Source organism: Microcaecilia unicolor, chromosome 13 (genome assembly GCF_901765095.1).
Source record: "Microcaecilia unicolor chromosome 13, aMicUni1.1, whole genome shotgun sequence".
NCBI classification, from domain to species: domain Eukaryota; kingdom Metazoa; phylum Chordata; class Amphibia; order Gymnophiona; family Siphonopidae; genus Microcaecilia; species Microcaecilia unicolor.
In genome coordinates this window covers 67,514,721-67,533,868 of record NC_044043.1, presented here as the reverse complement: position 1 = coordinate 67,533,868, position 19,148 = coordinate 67,514,721, and the positions used below count along the sequence as shown (strand labels likewise).

General features: G+C 40.7%; 1 protein-coding gene across 7 annotated transcripts in view; it reads right to left on the bottom strand.

Annotated features, from left to right (window-relative positions):
* The window catches only part of RERE (arginine-glutamic acid dipeptide repeats), a 569,568-nt gene that overhangs the window by 90,102 nt on the left and 460,318 nt on the right, over positions 1-19,148 (bottom strand). For all 7 annotated transcript variants that reach the window (XM_030186180.1, XM_030186182.1, XM_030186181.1 and 4 more), the window contains one exon: positions 615-713. In XM_030186180.1, coding sequence (XP_030042040.1) covers positions 615-713 — 99 coding nt within the window. The remainder of the gene's footprint in view (positions 1-614; positions 714-19,148) is intronic.

The following is a 19,148-nucleotide window of genomic DNA, read 5'->3' as shown; positions in this document are numbered from 1 at the left end:
TCTAGACCAATAGAGTCAGATCACTGCAGTTTGGGACGCAAAAATATAAAAAATAAATTACAGTGAGATTCTGTATCAGCATCTCAGTGTCACTATTTCTTTTATGACTCAAGCATATGTTGCAGGGTGGGCACTGTACTCATGCCAAACACATACTTTGACACCAACGATGAAAGGAAGAAGCTAGTTAAAACAAAATTAGGAACTTTCAGAGATTATTCTAGAGCTGTGGAATAATCTGCCACCATTTTGGTATTTGTTGAAGACAAAGCTATTTGAAGTTATGGTGGAATAATAAGGGAATTTAGCAAGAGCAGAGAACACAAATAAGGCACTGAAGGAGGGGGAGGCATTTTGGGGTAGTAAGTCATATGATTTGTGTATGTTTGGTTTAGGGTTTTCATCTATTTCAATGTCAGTTATATTGGATGCTACAATATATTTGTTTTGTATACTTCATTTTGTAATCTGCTTTGAACTTTCTGGTGAATTTAAAAGCAGAATATACATTTTAAATTAAGCCATACACTTCCCCAGCCAGTTGGGATCCCCATGCAGATGCAGAACAATGGCCAACAGAACAAGCAGCAATAGAAGAGAGTAGCATTACTTACTACTTCATCCTCAGTCCAACATTTGTCAATCAGTTTGGGAACAGGTTTCTTCACCAGGCGCTGGAGGGCCTTCCCAGCATCATAGTTACTTTCATGTAGCTAAACAATAAAAAGAAAGAAGATCAGACAGCATCATTTGAAAGACAGACTGATGTTCAAGCAAGAAGTGGATGGTATCCTGCCAAGGAGCAGTCAAAAACATCACCTGGCATAGAGGAAGGTCTGTCTGCCCATAAAATTATTTAATATACAGTAGAAGTCCAGAAATCTGGACCCCTAAGAATCCGGACCCTTTAAATTTGCATGCCAACCACCTAAGAATCTGGATTACCCACCCGTCCATGGTACAGCTTATCTCACTTTGTTCCAGGCCTTGCACACTTGCTTTCTCTCACTCTTCCAGGTCATGTGGTTACACCTCCCCCTCCCCCCCCCTGCATGGTCCAACATCTTATCCACCATTCCTGGCCCTGGTCTCTTTCTCACCTTTCCTGAAGTATTCTCACTTCCTGTCTACAGCATGCACTGGGCCTTTCTCCTCTGATCCATCCCGCCCTTCCAACAATAGGAAGCTTCATCAGAAGGGGTGGGACGGGTCAGAGGGGAAAGACCCAGTGTATGCCGGAGGAAGCAGCTCCGAAGACTTCAGGAAAGGTGAGAAAGAGTAAGTGGGCAGGGCTGAGTGGGAAGAAAAATGCTGGACCATGCAGAAGGGAAAAAAGGGAAGAGGTGTAGCCACATGGAGTGGGGTTTGGGCCCCCGCATTGGATTACAGTACCTTAACTCTCGTCTTTTCCTTCCTTTTCTGTGACTCTCTGCACTTTGTCTCCATCCTTACACCCTCTTAGTTATTTCTTACACCACTGAATAAGAAGAGACACTGGAAGGGTAAGTACTGCCTGAGAATCCAGAAAATCCAGAATGATCCAATCCCCGAGCAGTCCAGATTTTTGGATTTCTACAGTATACCAGATTAAAAGGAAAACTCAGGAAATTAAATTATCCTTCCACCCCTTCCTCAGCTGATCACAAAAACATCTAGAGAGATACTGTTTAGAGACTGTAAAAGCATGAGATGAAGTGATGGGTTTATTTAATAATTTATATTCTGCTAAACTTACAATCTAAGTGGATACCAACCAATACAAGAAATAAAACCAATCAAAAATAAAAACATACAACTGTTACACTCCTCCAGAAGTGCAGCCTGCTTGTGAAGGGTATGGGCATTCGAGGATGCGGCGGCCATCTTGGATGTGGGTATCTCCAGGATAGGGCGGCCATCTTGGAGATGGGTGTCTCAGGTTGTGGCAGCCATCTTGGAGTTGGGCACCTTCAGGAAGGAAGCCCATATTTGGGCGTACAGCATCTCCTCTGATTGGGGCAGCCATCCTGGAACAGCTGCACATGTTTGAGCCTAATTCCTATACTATTTAAAGCCCTGCCACCGGTCCTTCCATGCTTCGGCTTCTATTGCTGTAGAGGTCGCAGTCCTCGTCTGTATTCTTCTGCCGGTTATCTTATGATCCTGTGTTTTTGACCCTTGGATTGTTTCCCTGACTACTCTGCTGTGTTGCTGCCTGCCCAGACCTTGGACTGTTTCCTGACTACTCTGCTGGGTTGCTGCCTGCCTAGACTTTGGACTGACTCCTGACTACTCTGCTGTGTGCTGCCTCCCTGGTCCCTGGACTGTGTCAGCTTCCCCTCCTGTCTGGTTGGTGGCCGTACACCCCGCTGGTCCCGGAAGTCCTGGTGGCCGCCTGCACCTGGGGGCTCAACTCTCGGGGAACGACGGTCGCTTCCCAGGTGAAGCTAGGGGTTGTCTGGCTGCCTGACCGAGTGCGGTGCTGCTCCATCTTCGCCGTGCTCAGCCGGGGCACAAGGGCTCACTTCCCCAGACGTAACACAATAAAACGTTTCCAAGTTTATTAGGCTTTTAGTATCCTACACATCACATATTATATCTGAGCAGTTAACAAATCTAAAAAGACAGAGATGATAAATTGTTAGAATAGCAATGCTTAACTGAAAAAAAAAAAAAAAACCCAAATGGGTTTTCAATTTTTTTGCAGAATTTCTAGGACACCACCCTCTGCTCAACTAGGAGGAAATAAAACTCAGGTAACATGTCAGAAGTGTACAACTTTGTTCCCATCAACCTGAAAACCTGACATGCATTAACCCATGCCAGACAACCCTCCCTCTAGCTACTGTATATCTAAATGAGATTTTAGCTGTCAGCACTGCCTTCAGAAAGGATAATAATACCAAAAAGTCTTTAGCTCTGCCATTGACAGATAACATAACAATGTGTCTTATATTCCGCATTGACCTTATGGTTCTGTGTGTCAATTTCACTATCTGCTTGGCAACAAGGCAGACACTGACCCACACATGTAGCAGCACAAGATCTGCCTGGTCCTACACCAAAATATAACCACCTCCTCCCTCCTGGGCAGAGGTCTTAAATATAAAACAAAATACCCACATATGCACATTCCCATTGCCTTTAGTCTAACATGCTAGTAAGTTCTAACCTTTGTAGGTGCATACCTGATAATTCTTTTACGTTATGTCTCATACCAAATGAACTCCATGACCGTAGACACAGTTCCAGCTAAAGTCAATGCCTTTCTTTGGCAAACACTATTGACACATTTACTAATTATGGTTTTTGGGTGCAGAAGTTTCCCGGCAATGATCTGACCATCTTATAAGTCTCCCCCAAACCATGCGGCTACTAATGAAGGCTCACACATGGATGAACTGGACCAATAACATTTTCCCACAGGAAAACGTCCAATACCAATAAAGTGATTCCTAAAGTCATAGGTAAATTGTTAAAACATCATTTACCGTAAATAATTTAACAAATATTTTATAATTTTCCTATAACCAGAAACGCATTAAAATGGTGGTAGACAGCAAAGTCATCACTAGCCACCAATTAACCTATATTGAAGATAATATGAAATGAGATGTGAAACTAGAAAGTTAGTAAGAAATAATACCAGTTGGCAACATTATTGAAGTAAATAACCATTACTGCTTTGTTTGAATATTAAATTTAATTCAACCATCATCATTGGAAAGTTCTGAGTCAGGAAAACCCTCAAAATCTTTGTTTTCCGTATCGCTTTTGAAAAGCTGTGTGAATTCAGTTGGTAAAGACTTCGTACCATCCTTGTTGTTTTTATCCTCTTCATTATCACATTCATTGTCATCTTCTTGCAATATTTCTTCTTTTCTAAACACAGCAGTAATTATTCATGGGCTTTGAGTCTGCCTGGCCTTGATGACCCATTGAGCCACTTCCACATATGTTGCATGACACTTTCACCCAGTTGCAGTCAAACTGTTTACTGCTGGTCATCCATCCTTCCCAGAGACATCACACATCTTTGAACCTTCTGTTTACCGATATATCAAGTGGTTAAAGAACTTTTGTCAGGCCCCAAGTTATAATAACCAGTATAGATTAACATTTTTAATTTTCTTCTTAATATTCTCTGCAATGTGTGTGCTCATACTAGAACAGTTTTTCTGGTCTTAAAGAAACTATCAGGTCTTTTACCAAAACCACATTCTATCCATACATTCATCATGTCTTTATCCAGCCAGCCTTTCTAATTTGTCTGAATTACCACGTTAGGTGGAAATATATATTGTGGCATGGTTTTGTGCTTACAAATAATCTTAGGTCCTTATTTGAGATCACTGGTAAACGGGAAGACAAAAGCTGGAGGACAGCATGGCAAGGTTAATTACGTACACTCTTAACCCCACTAATTCAAAAACAGTTTATTACAGAAACAAAAGCAAGAACTGAAGAAATGCTTTTCCCAAAAGTCAAATTATTTGACTTCCTCCTAACCACACACAAAGACTTTAATCAAATAGGCATCACCCAATTTAGAGAACTGTTTAGTCATGGAATATTAATGGAGATTGGACAGCTGAACGAGATACTAGGTAAATGCATAGCTTGGTACCAATACCTTCAGAACACCAACAGAAATAGAAAACATTAAAGAGATGAGTCCAAAAAGAATTCTCAAGATTATATAAAGCCCTATCTGAAATAGGAGGAACACAAATCAATGATCACATACCAAAATGGGAAAACTGGTTTGGGAAAACCTTTAAGGATAAGTAATAGACACAAATACAGATACAATTCACAAGTGCTGAATAGGAACACAATTCAAACAATTACAATACAAAATAAATACAATGTACATCACTCCAACCACAATAGCACACATGAATAAACCCCCCCCCCCCCAATAACTTATATTGGAGAGGACGCAGATGAAAAGGCACATTCTTTCACGTGGTGGGAATGTGAAATCATCTGCAAGTTCTGGATGGCACTGTGGGAGCAGATAGAAAAAAGGGTGAGGATAAACTAGAGGGAGAAGGCAGAATTATGCCTCTTACAAAAATTCCCAGAAATAGTGATAGCCACAAAATATTAAACAACTCATATTAAGTCTATTACTAGCAGCCAGAATGGCAATAGGTAGAAATTGGAAGCAGAAAGGACTACACTTAGGGGATTGGTTGAGAGTCAAAGATGAGATACAAACATTAAAATTAATTGACAGCACAATTAACAAATATGGCAAGTGTAGAATTATGAGCACCGTTATGCACTATGGAATGGGTTAAAAGGCCAGAGATTGATAAGACTGTGACTTTGGAGTCTATCAGAGATTGATGAGCCTGCATGATCTCTGGTATTTATGATCTATTATGATACCCTTACAGGCAAGGCAGGCTTGGGAAAGAAACTAGTATAAACAACAGAAGAATGTTGTCTAGCAGCTTAAGGGAACCAGATAATAATCTGTGAAGGATAATTTGCGGAAAAAGTCATGTAAATCATTGTCTGAAACAAACGATATAAGCAGCTGAATTAGAACAGTATTTCAGAGATGTAGACAGTGAACATCTCTTTAGGTAACTGTACTGATCTCTCATGAGAAACTATTAATTGTATCTGTACTTGGTAAGCAAATAAAAAATATACTTTCTCATATGCACATAGCCTTGGTTTCTTTTATCCTCCCAAATTGTGGATGGCTGATATATGCTAATTTGGGAAGGGTACAAGGGGCCTAAAAACATTGGTAACCCTGTCGATAGAGGGGATAGGGTTCTGGTTCAGTCCGGAGATTTCCAGGCACCTTAAGGAGTAGAAACAGTATCCTGGTTCAGTCTGGAGATTTTCAGGTATATTCTTGAAAAGAAACAAGGGTGTCGGTTCAGCTGCAGGATTCCCGACACCATAGACGGTCCTGGTAAGGACGAAGATTGGTAAGTGACATCTTTAAAAACAATTTATTATTATGTTAGGTCCTATGTCACTATTGTCTGACTAGGTGTTTTAAAATAGCAGTAACCTCTGGTAGGTCCTAGGGTCTGATCAGCCTTAGGTGTGAGTAAAATACCAGGTTTAGAAAACAAGTCCTAGTAGGTCCTCAGTCTCGATTGTTAGAATAGGTGTTTTAAAATACTAGGTTTTTAATATAATGGCTACGCCCCTTGAAAAGGTAATTAAATATTTTCTTTTAGAGAAAAAAAAAACTTACTAAATTAAATAAAAAATGGTATAAGTGGAACCATCAGCAATCTAATTTCTGCTGGCTACTAAATGGCTCATGTGAGGGTTCCCTATTGCAACAATTAATTGCTTACAATAAGGAACAGAATAAGGGAAAATCCTGACTGAAACATTTACAAGCTATTAATAAATGGATTTTGGTGGGTGAAAAACAATTAGCATGAGAAAATTTACCAGACGACACTAAATTGCCACCACCACTGCCCACCAATCCATTATGCCCTCCTCCATATGAGCAGGACTTATAGCATACTGTGTCCAGGGAATCGTCCCAAACTAAATTACTTCCCTGTGACACAGCTGTCGGATATCAGAAGCTCTCTCCTGATTTAATTGATATGACGGAGAATTCCAAGAAAATTCCCATAAATCTAATCAAAATGTTACCAAAATGGGTTTTCATGGGCTCCTTATTTTATTTGAGGTTGTTAAAATTCAATTCGCTGGACAATAAGTCATAACTTTTTTTACTGTATGCCCCCGTGCCCCATAAATTTACTGGGCAGAGGCTTATTGATATAATTTAATTTTTGAATTCATTTTGATATCCCAGAGTCAACTCAGAATGACTGTTTGATATTTGTTGTAATAAATCTTGCTAAATATATTTTTATGTAGCGTGACTTCTGTTCCAATCTCATTCTTTGAATTTTCTTTGTTCCTAACCATGTTCTTTCGTTCTCTGTGGCCACAGGAAGCTTTTCTACATCCTTCTTTTTTCTTGTTCGATTTCATGGCTCTAACGCACTGTAACTAGGGATATATTTAATTTTAATTGTAAGCAGTGTTTTTCTTTTAAACACCTTTTTCTTTTTCTTCTGAGAGCATAGATGAATTGTTTCTTTTGTCTGGAAGAATGGTTTGTGTCTCTGTTTGGCATGATTACTTAGCAACATTCCTTTGTAAATAGCTTTCTATCTCCTTCTTTGTGTGAGCTCTGAACTCCCGCGGTACTGATAAGGCTTAAATTACCTTTTGTTCTTAGCCCGAAGCAGTTAACTGCTGGCTTGGCACTATTTTTGCCTCATCAAAGAAAAAACCCCACAACAAAACCAGTAAAAGACCAGTTAGTTTTATTTCTCTTGGCTTAAATCTAATATTTATTAGATACAATTTTATTTCAGTGTTTTCTTTTGTATATAATTCTATTTCAATGTTTTATTTTGTGTATATGATTTCTAGATAACAATTTTGTTTCCCTGCTAGGCTTGCTAAGAATTCTATAGTTTTACTTTCAGGATGTTTAAGCTATTAGGAAACATGTTCACATTCTAGTATGAAAATTTATGGTGGTTTTCCCTGCTTGCTTTAGGAAACTACGTTGAAACATGTACATGTGTGTCCTATGACTACCATAGCCAGACCAGTGTAGCTATGTGATCTTTGTAAATTCATTTTTGACTGTTAATTTCCTTTATCAGACTTTGAATTATACATGTAGACTTTTTATAGAATCAGGGTTTCATTTATACATGGCTATCCTGGATGCATTTTAATATAAAGAAATATTATTTGTAATATACCCCACTGAGACTTTCTTTATTACCTGCAGAAATAAAGAAACTCCATGGATCATTTAAACAGTACTGTTGTACATTTTTCTACTTCTGGAGTGGCTATGCCATGTTATTAATTTGTGCACATAAGAAGTACTTCTAGCCCTAGGATACTTTTTTTTTTGGTAATTTATTATGCATATTTGTGAATCACACCATGCTTATTTAAAGAATATGCCCGGTACTGCATTTCAATAGTATGATCTAATTTACAACCTCTTAATTCTTTGTTTTTCATTTGTTAGTCTGTCGTGGGTAATACATTCAGTACATATAAAAAAATTCTCTTCTGAATACAAATTAGTTGTGTATGCACTATAACAAAAGATTTCTTTTCTGCATTCCATACTAGATATGTTAACTACTTATATTCTGTATATTATCAATATTTTTAATGCATTAGTTACAGCTAAAGTGAACTATTTTCACATTCAGTACAGAATTTAGGGTCCTTTCTTTCTCTTTAAGCATAACCCTTAGAGATTCCTTTTACTTGGAAGATATCTTTGCCCCATCTTGATTGTACAGATATATGTGATGTCTTTTGTCTGCTGAAGTACTTAATCTGTTTAGTTTATCACTTTTATGATAAATATTTATATATCTGTATCACTGTACCTCAAATACCTGAGATTTCAAAAGAAATTGCCCCACAGGAAACGTAAATCTGGATGCATGTTTAGATTAAGAAGAAGTTAAGGTATTTTGTGTACCTTGCAAGAAAATGTTTTGTACTGCCCCAGAACAAGGACAAAACTCAGTTTGCCCCAATTGGTCTAAATTACCTTCTCTTTCACCATATTATTTCAGTAACATGAGGGATGTTTTAAAATAACATATATACAATTTTTGATGGTCATTGTAAACAGCTGTCATGTTAAATTATTTTTTTCCTTTTTTTTTCTATATTCTTCATGCCCTTTGTTTTTGTTTAGTATAAATGGAGATCCTGTGATCCTAACTACTTGATGCCCTAATCTTCTTTGTTCTACCAGCTATGAATTAGTTTTCTTCCTACAAATACAGAACTTTATTTTCCCTAATTTCTACTGTTAATACTTGGATACTGATGTAATTTTTATTTTTCCCTAATTAGTTTTTTCCCATACATGAAATGTGCCTATGCTTGTTTGTAATGGCCCAATGATAGAGATTTAAACATTATGTCTTGAACTTTATTGAATAATACAATTGTGCAGAACTTATAAGCATTCTCTCATTCAATTTTGGAAATTTTATGTACCAAGTTACAGAAAGTTTAAACAAAGGAAGTCTATTTGTAATGGGAGCTGGAAATATGCTGGTGTAAACTGAATCTACGTAGAAATGTTTGTAAAGGGACATGTATATGATTTCTGACATCCTTTTTTAGTCAGACCAGTATGGCCATTGATTTTTACTATATCCTACATATACCTTGAACTGTGCAAAGAATGAAATCTGAGCACACCCTTAAGTTAATGACATGTTCCTTATGAGTTGGACAACTATTGTGTGGACTGTTTACCTTCCTGGACACCATGTGGCCCTCTAGATGGAGGTCTTCTAGATGCAACATGATGCCTGCCTATGTGAGCCTCCCCACGGCATACAGACTGCTGCTTTCTAATCTTCATCCTTACACTGCCCTATAACTTTCTAATCACATTTCTGTCTTGCATTTCACAGGAACTGCCAGACAGAAGGGGGGGAAAGTGGTACAGAAGACCCCAAAGCATTGAAAATAGGAGACCTAATCTATAGGAAACATTACTTATTTATTTGTTACATTTGTATCCCACATTTTCCCACCTATTTGCAGGCTCAATGTGGCTTACATAATGCCAATAATGTTAGATTATTATTGTGACTTTAATGCCTACTTACTAGAAACTAGGCTCTCGACAACTGCTCAATTTCACAGATACCCCAAATGGCCACGAGATAAAACTCCATGCCATCATCATTCAACATGACTCCACAGAAACTAATGAAAGACTATACCAATACACTGCAATATTGGGAAAGTGTGTGGTGTTTATACCCATAAAACTTGGAAGAATCCTGTTTACGTTGGACCTTTCCGAATTGAGGCCCTGTCAGCCATAGCAGCGACGTTACAGGACCACACTTCTTGGGTGCAACTTAAAGACATTTGAGTGTTTCACAGTTCTGACTCAGGTGACAACCAGTCTCCTACACAGACATCCTTTACTTATGCAGCCCCCAACCCTGAAACAACAGTGCCTGGAGCCACAGACTCTTAAGTTTACTATCTGGGGACTACTGTTTGTGGGCATAGCTGTGTTCGCGCTGGTATTAATACTGCTAGAAAAACATTGTATTATCTTTTGTTAATTTTTCACATTGAATTATCTGTTGTTAATTTTTCTGTTTTATGACTAGGGACTCACTGTTATAGGATTTATTAACAACCTTCACCTTCCTATTAGCCATAATATTACTGTTATTAGAAAGGAACTGTATTATTTTTGTTTAGCATAACCATTAATATGTATACCATCTATTGGCTTTCCATTATTCTTACTTCTATCATAACACGTCTTCAATCTCCAAGACTTTTTTGGAAATAATAATTTAGATTCCCAAGATGTGGATAGGTACTACGCTCTGGGAAGGTATCTGGTCAAGACCACAATAAAGTTAAATTTAACTGATAAGATAGTCACATTACAATTGGTTGTTTGTAACATAGCCAATTGTGGATCTTTAGACTGGCAACGATGGTATTGTCAATATCATGTTTATTTGTGTATTTATACTGAAATGAGTAATAATGCATCTCCTTGTTTTAATTGGTGGTATACTGGACCCAACTATCCTACATAAAAAATACCAATTGGCTTGGAATAATCCCTTACGTCATAATATAACCCTTGTCCGACAACCAGTAGAATGTACAAATTGTGAAGAGGAGAAATGTAACCCCGTACTTATTACCTTTAAAGGGGCATATGAAGGGATTAATCGTACCTTTGGTATTGGACTAGAAGCCACCAACACGGATGCTGTTGGTCGCTTTTGTGTGATGGTCACTTCTCCTCAAATATCCAATACTGGTTCACTTAATCCCTTACTACCTCAAATTTCAGAAGCAAAGATTCCCATTAAGCTCCTCAATGTAACCAGCCTTAGGGAAACTTTTGTTCTTGAGACTGGTTTCGGTGAAGTTAATGTGTGGCTAGACTGGATTCGGTATACTATCCAGAGTTTAAACGTATTTGATTGTTATGTTTGTTCTGCTTCTTGCCTGAGCCTCAGACAGTCCCATTTGCCTTAAATTTTGTCAATGATTACAATGGAACCATGTGCATGTTAAAACTGCTTCAGGGTTCCAGTAAAACTATCGAACCACACTGCCTTTCCCTCAGTCTACTGTTCCTTGACTTACCCATAGGAGCGAAAACACCCCCAGTATTCAGACCACCAGTCCCTGGGTCAATTTTTGAGACCTGTTTAATCTGAGAAAAAGTCCTGAATCCTTACTCAGTTGGTAATCTTTCACTATGTAACTCTAACTTAACCTCTACCACTGACCTTGACTTTTCCTCGGGCGGACATATGGTGGTATTGTGGAACCAAAACCTTATACTCAATGCTGCCCACCAACTGGCAGGGCAAATGTGATTCCACTTACCATAGTAATCCAATCAGTTGATAATCCAGTTCTTTCTAGAAAGAAGCGAGAAATCCCTGGTTCCTTTGATGATAGAATTTATATTGACTCTATAGGTGTACCAAGAGGAGTGCCAAATGAATTCAAGGCCCGCAACCAAACTGTTGCAGGTTTTGAACTCTTTTTGTTTTGATGGTCCACTATTAACAAGAATATTGAATGGATTAATTACATGTATTATAATCAACAGTGCTTCATTAATTATACTTGAGATGCAGTTAAAGGTATTGCTGCTCAATTAGATGCCATATGAACTTGCTGAGAATTCGGGTGTAGATACCACCTGGATAGGGGGGATGGACAATATTTTTGGGAAATGTAAAACTTTTATAGTATCCAGTTTAACCACAATAATTGTTATTGCTGTATTCGTACTTCTTGGCTGTTGTGTAATACCCTGTATTAGGAGTTTAGTGCAACAATTAATTGAAACTGCTTTAAGAAAGAACCTATAGGACATGATTATGTTCTATACGAAAGACTACATATTAACGCAGAGATTTAAAATGTTGAAGATAATGTTTAAATTTTTTGTGATTTCTTTTGTTCTGCATCGTCCTCCTCTAGGATTATTCAGATGGGGAGGCATTGTAAGTAACATAAGGCCCAGGGAAGGTTAAAAAAGGGCAATATACATCTCACTATAACCACCTTGTAGTTACACATAGTCCAATACCTGTCATATACAGCCTATGTAATAGAGTTGGCATGAATTGTGTGACTCACACCTACTCCCTAACCTTAACAAGATGACTAAGATCTAGACACTTATGCAGGAAATTGAAATCGCCCTTTAGTGCTCATGAGTTATGCAGGAAATTGAAATCGCCCTTTAGTGCTCATGAGGTCGTGTGGCAATGACGGGTAAGACAGGAACAGGATTCTCATCCTGCTGAGGGAGCCTGAGTGGCCTGCAACCTAAGCCAGCCTGCGGCCGGGGCACTAACACAGAATATGTAGAATAAGTTAAATAAAGGCGAGACACAGGTCCTAGGTGCAGGACTAGGCTATGGTTTATGTTTTCTGTAACACCAGGGTCACAAACCTAATATAAGTGAAGCCCTTATTTTCAAGGCCTTGAAGGGGGGAGATGTAGAATTATGAGCACAGTTATGCACTATGGAATGGGTTAAAAGGCCAGAGATTGGTAAGACTGTGATTTTGGAGTCTATCAGAGATTGATGAGCCTGCATGATCTCTGGCATTTACGGGCAAAGCAGGCTTGGGAAAGAAACTAGTATAAACAACAGAAGAATGTTGTCTAGCAGCTGAAGGGAACCAGATGCTAATCTGTGAGAAGGATAATTTGCAGAAAAAAAAGTAATGTAAATCATTTAAACAAATTATATAAGCAACTGAATTAGAACAGTATTTCAGAGATGCAGACAGTGAACATCTCTTTAGGTAACTGTACTGATCTCTCATGAGAAACTATTAATTATATCTGCACTTGGTAAGCAAATAAAAAATATACTTTCTTATATGCACATAGCCTTGGTTTCTTTTATCCTCCCAAATTGTGGATGGCTGGTATATGCTTGGGAAGGGAACAAGGGGCCTAAAAAACACAGGTCATGATCTAGGAAAAAGAAAGTAAATAAACCTTCAATTCAGATAAAAAGGGCACAATATAGGTTAAGGGGTGGGATCAAGATTGCAACTATTATGCCAAGAAAAAGATTGTGGGAATGCTTAGTGAGTTACTAAACAAATACTTAAACCATGGTGATCACATCCCACTCTTACAATGTACAATGCACACTGAAAAATATAAAATATATGAAATATGATGTACAATTAATGTGAAGCTGGCAATCCATATAAGAACAATAAAAATTAGATAGAAAAAAAATTCATGGGTGGCAGCTTAGTCCCATCAGCGCAGCATGCAAGGATGATAGTAAAATGGGATTTTTCATGTCCTGTAGTTTTTACGTTGATAGTTTTTTCCAGTGTGACCTAACGAAATGTCAAAAGTTAACGGGACCTCATCCATATTAATGATATGATTGGAGGTCACGCCACATTTACTTATTTGTGAATTAACAAACTCATGTAAATTTATGATTTTTTCCCTGATAGTCAACTGGCAATTGATCACACATAGTTGTTCTCACTCTTATGCTCAACTGCTGCTATTTCATCTAAAGCAACAGAATGGGCTATAAGTGAAGTCCTGAATCTCCAGTTTTCTGGCAATTTCCTTATCCTTTAGGCATATCTGTACTGTAGATACACCACAACTCTGCACTCTCTGTTCAGTGACAAATTTGCAAATACGGTCTTCAAGTTCAGGCCATTTTGCTTTAAGTCCCCTGTTCGCTTTTTTTTTTTTTTAAATCTCCTCTTCATCAACAGTGGCAAATCTTTACATTTACGCCAGTCTTGAACAAGTTTTTCACCAACATTAAATTCATGTACTGCTGCCCTGTTGCTACTATCCGTCTGCAAACTTAAATTACTTTAAGTTTAAATTTAGCAGTATATGCCTTCCTTGATTTACCAGGTGCCATTTTCAGTTTAGATTCTAAATGAAACAAAAATGGAAAATAGGCAACTTAAAATATAGCACTATATAAAAAATGAACACGTATGAACTGACAAAAGGCTATAATTCATAAATCTGGGCCTCGGGTTTAAAACTCAGAATTGTGAGATATTATGCTGGATGATCATTAGGCTTATTCTTGTTTAAATTAGGCTCCTTGAGGATTACCAAAGTGTCCCAAAAACAGACATGCAATGCAGGTTGGTGAACACTAACAGAAGATGAAGATTACTCAAGAATTTCTCCTAACTCTCTAGTGTTATTGCAAAATTCGCAAAGTGTGAGGCAAGCAGCAGGCATGGGCCTTTTATAGACACGCATTTACAGGTAAGTAGGTTCGCTTGAAGTAACAAACTATTATGAACCACTGTGAAAAATCCAGAAAAAAATCAATATATAAGTTGCTTTTATATCGCAACCGGAAACATGCCTGTAGAAAACCGTGACTTATAGTCCGAAAAATATGGTAATTTGTGTGACTAAAATTTAAAAAAGAGTGCGTATGCTGATGTACATTCTGATATCAGAAGCTTTTAATACTGTCCCATAGAGAATGCTTGTAAGCAATCTGAGGGTGGGACCCAAAGCGGAAATGAACTAGATTAGAAACAGGCTGAGGGATTAAACAGAGGACAGTCATAAATAGCATTCACTATGAGAAAAGCAGGGTAAATATGCATATTTTTATTTCTGGTAAATGCTCAAACAAATGTTACCATTTTCACTAAAGAAAATGAAAATAAGCTGCTGAATCTGAAGCAAAAGAACATAAAAAGCGAGATAAATCAGTGGTACTGAAAATACGTTCTTCCATGCTAACCTACTCCTCCCTTCAAGGTCTGGTTTCAATGGCAGTATTTCCAGACTCTTCTGAACTCCTCTTCTCACCTTAAGGTTTTTTTTTTCTTTTTTGTTTTTTTTAAACACTGGAAATAAGAAAAGCCTTCAGACAAGGCTCCTGGTCCAAAATAAACATAAAACCTTTAGGGTGCCACATATGTTCTGAGGAGAGGCGAAACTAGAGATGGAGTGGGTGCTGCTTGTTAGCATAAACTAAGTCCCATTTCCACCTTAGACCTTCCTCAGAGCTGCTAGCTATCAGGCACTTCTGTTCAGAAATAAGCCTATATATAATTCTTCTCAGCCATAACATTCAAAAATCAAAATCTTCAAAACTAATTTCATTTGAATGTCCTTTTCCTATGACCTTTCTAGGTATGAGGCTTATAATAAATCTGGTTGCAGCTGCTCTGGAGAGGTTTCCCTTCATGATGATGGCTACCGAAATCCCCATACAAGTCTCGACTGTAGAGCAGTCAGAAAAAAATGATGTATTAAAAATAGGGAACCATCTCAGGACCTGTCCCCCAGCAGCTCACGTGATGAGACAAACATCTACTGGACCTAAAAAATAATCAAGGAAGTCCCCAAATCTGCAGCAATGAGGAACATGGAGTAATCCAGGAGAGGAGGCAATAAATTTGCAATATTTAAAAAAAAAAAAATAGCAATGGCCTATTTCACTTAAACATTTTGCTATTTGTTTTTTAATTTCTTAACAATGCTTCTGAACCTGTAGAAGCAGGCCACATTTTACAAGGACACCTTACTGGCTTGCACGTGACATCACCCAGCACAAACTAACCAGATCCTAGTTTATGATTTCCCTGACAGACCTGGTTATCTTTTTTTTCCAATTTTATTTTTTATAGGATATCAATCACAATGAAATGACTTGTACATAAATGTACAATAGTACAGAATCAAAGAAAACTACTATAAAGAAATCTGCACCCCTAAGTATTTATTATTTGATTTATTATATACTGCCTGCAAACCCTAAGCTATTGAAGTGGTGTACATTCAGGTACAGTAAACACCCCTTGTCCATAATACATTAGGACCCAAGATCTACAAGAAGAAAAAGGAGGACTATTAATCAAAATGAAAGAGTAATAAATGGATACACCTCCCAAGAATAACCATCAGCAGTTAACAGATAACATTTATTAGGGTTCAAAGTGAAAATTATCCAGGATTTTTCCACTACTACTAGTAATTTCTATAGCGCTAATAAACGTGCACAGTGCTGTCAACCCACATGTGAGAACAAGCAGCCTGCGTGTCCTTTGAGAATATATTTTACTATACATTTACGAAGATATTTTAAAATCAACAGAGAACCCAAAGGAAGAACACTGGGCCTCAAAAGAATAAACTGCAGTAATAGCTGGAAAAATCCTAATTTAAAAAGGTGCTTCACAGTGTCAAAACAACCAGTTCCAATCCAAACTCAAAGCCAGAGTCAAGTAGTCACAAAAACAACAGATTCAAAATCAGACTGCTTTATTAAGGAGAGTGAAGTTTAAAACATCTATTAACTGCCCACTATCTTGTTGCTCACCAGGTTGTTTCTTCAACTAGGTAAAATAAATTCTAGAAAAAGGAGAAATTGATACTCCAGGAATTTAAAAAGTTTCCAGTATATAACTTTTAAAAATATCAAGAAGGGAAAGAAGTGGAGATTTAGAATTCCTGGTGTCATCTTCCAGCCAAGGTTTTGCTTCTTAGACTTGTAATACCCTTAAAGTGGAGTTCAAACCCTACAAAGTCTAGAGCCCTGATGGCGAACCTATGAGACGCATGTCAGCACTGACACGCGTAGCCATTTTCGATGACACGCGGCGGCGCCGCAGTGTGGTCCGCCCTTCCTCCTCGCTCCCGGAAACTAACCTTAAAGCCTCCTTTCACGTCGCAGCAAGCAGCAGCAGGGCAGGCCACTCCTTCCTTCCGTGTCCTGACCTTGCCTGACGTAACGTCCGCGAGGGCGGAGCACAGAAGGAAGGAGGAGAGGTCTGCCCTGCTGCTGCTTGCTGCAACGTGAAAGGAGGCTTTAAAGGTTAGTTCCGGGCCCGGTAGCGGGTGGAGGGGGGGCCCGGCGACCTCGGGTGGGCAGCGATCTCGGGTAGGGGGGGCCCGGGGTGGTCCTAGTAGCAGTGATTTTTCTTGAAGTGACACACCACCCGAGTTATGCTCGGTTTTTGGGTGAATTTTGACATACCAAGCTCAAAAGGTTGCCCATCACTGGTCTAGAGCCTAGTTTCATGTAACTTATTGGATTTATACCTGCACATTGCTACACTTCTTGACAGTTTACAATTCCACAAAGAAGTCAATTCGTCACATATAAATAGAAACATTACATCAAACTACATAAATCTATTAAAAAGACACAGCAAATAAATGAATCTTCAATTTCTTACAAAAAATCAATAATAAGATGAATACCCCAAATCAAGTTAAAATCTTTCAAACGGCTGCAACTGTTGGAAAAATTCTAGTCTTTGTGGTGGCACTGATGAAGCAACTTGAGTGTTGATATGTAAGAAAAATACCCATTTCAAATGAAGACACCTGATGAACAGATTTAAACACCATGGATAAGCAACCGAGAACCAATGAAGCTACCTCATGGCTGGGTAAATGTGGTCTTTCAACTATTAGTTAACTGTACTCTTCAGGCAACTGTAAGGGATTAATAGAAAACTCAGGCAGACTAATATCAAACCTATAAATGGCAAGTGACCGACTCACCTGCAAATGCGCAGTAGAGACTTCCCTCTCTGTCCCGCCCCCACGTCAAGACGTGATGACGGAACAGAGAGGGAAACTCTGCGCTGAGGAGGAGTGCAGTCACTGCCACACGGACCGTCGACGCTGCCGCTAATGGTACCGCTACCCCCCCCCCCCCCGGAGGTCGCCGCTGCCGCTCCCCCCCTGCAGGTCGCCGCTGCCGTCCCCGTCCCCCCCCAAGGTCGCAGCCAACCCCCTCCACCAGGCCAGGCCCTCTCTTCTACATTTAACTTACAGCGCCGAAACCGCAGGCAGATCAGCTCCCGTCGGCCTTCCTTCCCAGCCTGTGTGCCCCGCCCTCGCTGACGTTACGTCACACGAGGGCGGGACACAGGCAGAGAAGGAAGGCCGACGGAGCTGATCTGCCTGCGGTTTCGGCGCTGTAAGTTAAATGTAGAACAGAGGGCCCGGGTGGAGGGGGCCGGTGGCGATCTCGGGGGGGGGGGGGGGGGAACGGTAGCGGCGACCTCGGGGGGGGGGGGAGGGGCGATAGCAGCGACCTCGGGGGGGGAGGGGAAGGCAGGAGAAATGCTCAGAAGGAGGAGGGGGGGCCTTGCAGCTGGCTGGGAGGGATGGAGGGGGGTGCCCTTGGAGCTGGGAGGGAATCGGGCCTTGGAGCTGGGAGGGAGGGGCCAGTGGCGACCTCGGGGGGGGGGGGGGAGCGGTAGCGGCGACAACAGCGACCTCGGGGGGGGAGGGGAAGGCAGGAGAAATGCTCAGAAGGAGGAGGGGGGCCTTGGAGCTGCGAGGGAGGGGAAGGGAGGGACGGAGGGGGCCTTGGAGCTGGCTTGGACGGGGGGGCCTTGGAGCTGGGAGGGGAGGGAATGGGGCCTTGGAGCTAGGAGGGAGGGAGAGACTGGGGGCCTTGAAGCTGGCAGAGAAGGAGGGAGGATGCTGGACATGGGAGGTCAGAAGTAGGGGGGCCTTGGAGCTGGGAGGGATGTACAGAGGGGGGCCTTGCAGCTGACTGGGAGGGATGGAGGGGGGGCCCTTGGAGCTGGGAGGGAATTGGGCCTTGGAGCTGGGAGGGAGGGGCCGGTGGCAACCTCGGGGGGGGGGAGCGGTAGCGGCGACAACAGCGACCTCGGGGGGGGAGGGGAAGGCAGGAGAAATGCTCAGAAGGAGGAGGGGGGCCTTGGAGCTGCGAGGGAGGGGAGGGACGGAGGGGGGCCTTGGAGCTGGCTCGGACGGGGGGCCTTGGAGCTGGGAGGGGAGGGAATGGGGCCTTGGAGCTAGGAGGGAGGGAGAGACTGGGGGCCTTGAAGCTGGCAGGGAAGGAGGGAGGATGCTGGACATGGGAGGTCAGAAGTAGGGGGGCCTTGGAGCTGGGAGGGATGTACAGAGGGGGGCCTTGCAGCTGGCTGGGAGGGATGGAGGGGGGCCCTTGGAGCTGGGAGGGAATCGGGCCTTGGAGCTGGGAGGGAGGGGCCGGTGGCGCCTCGGGGGGGGGGAGCGGTAGCGGCGACAACAGCGACCTCGGGGGGGGGGGGGGGAA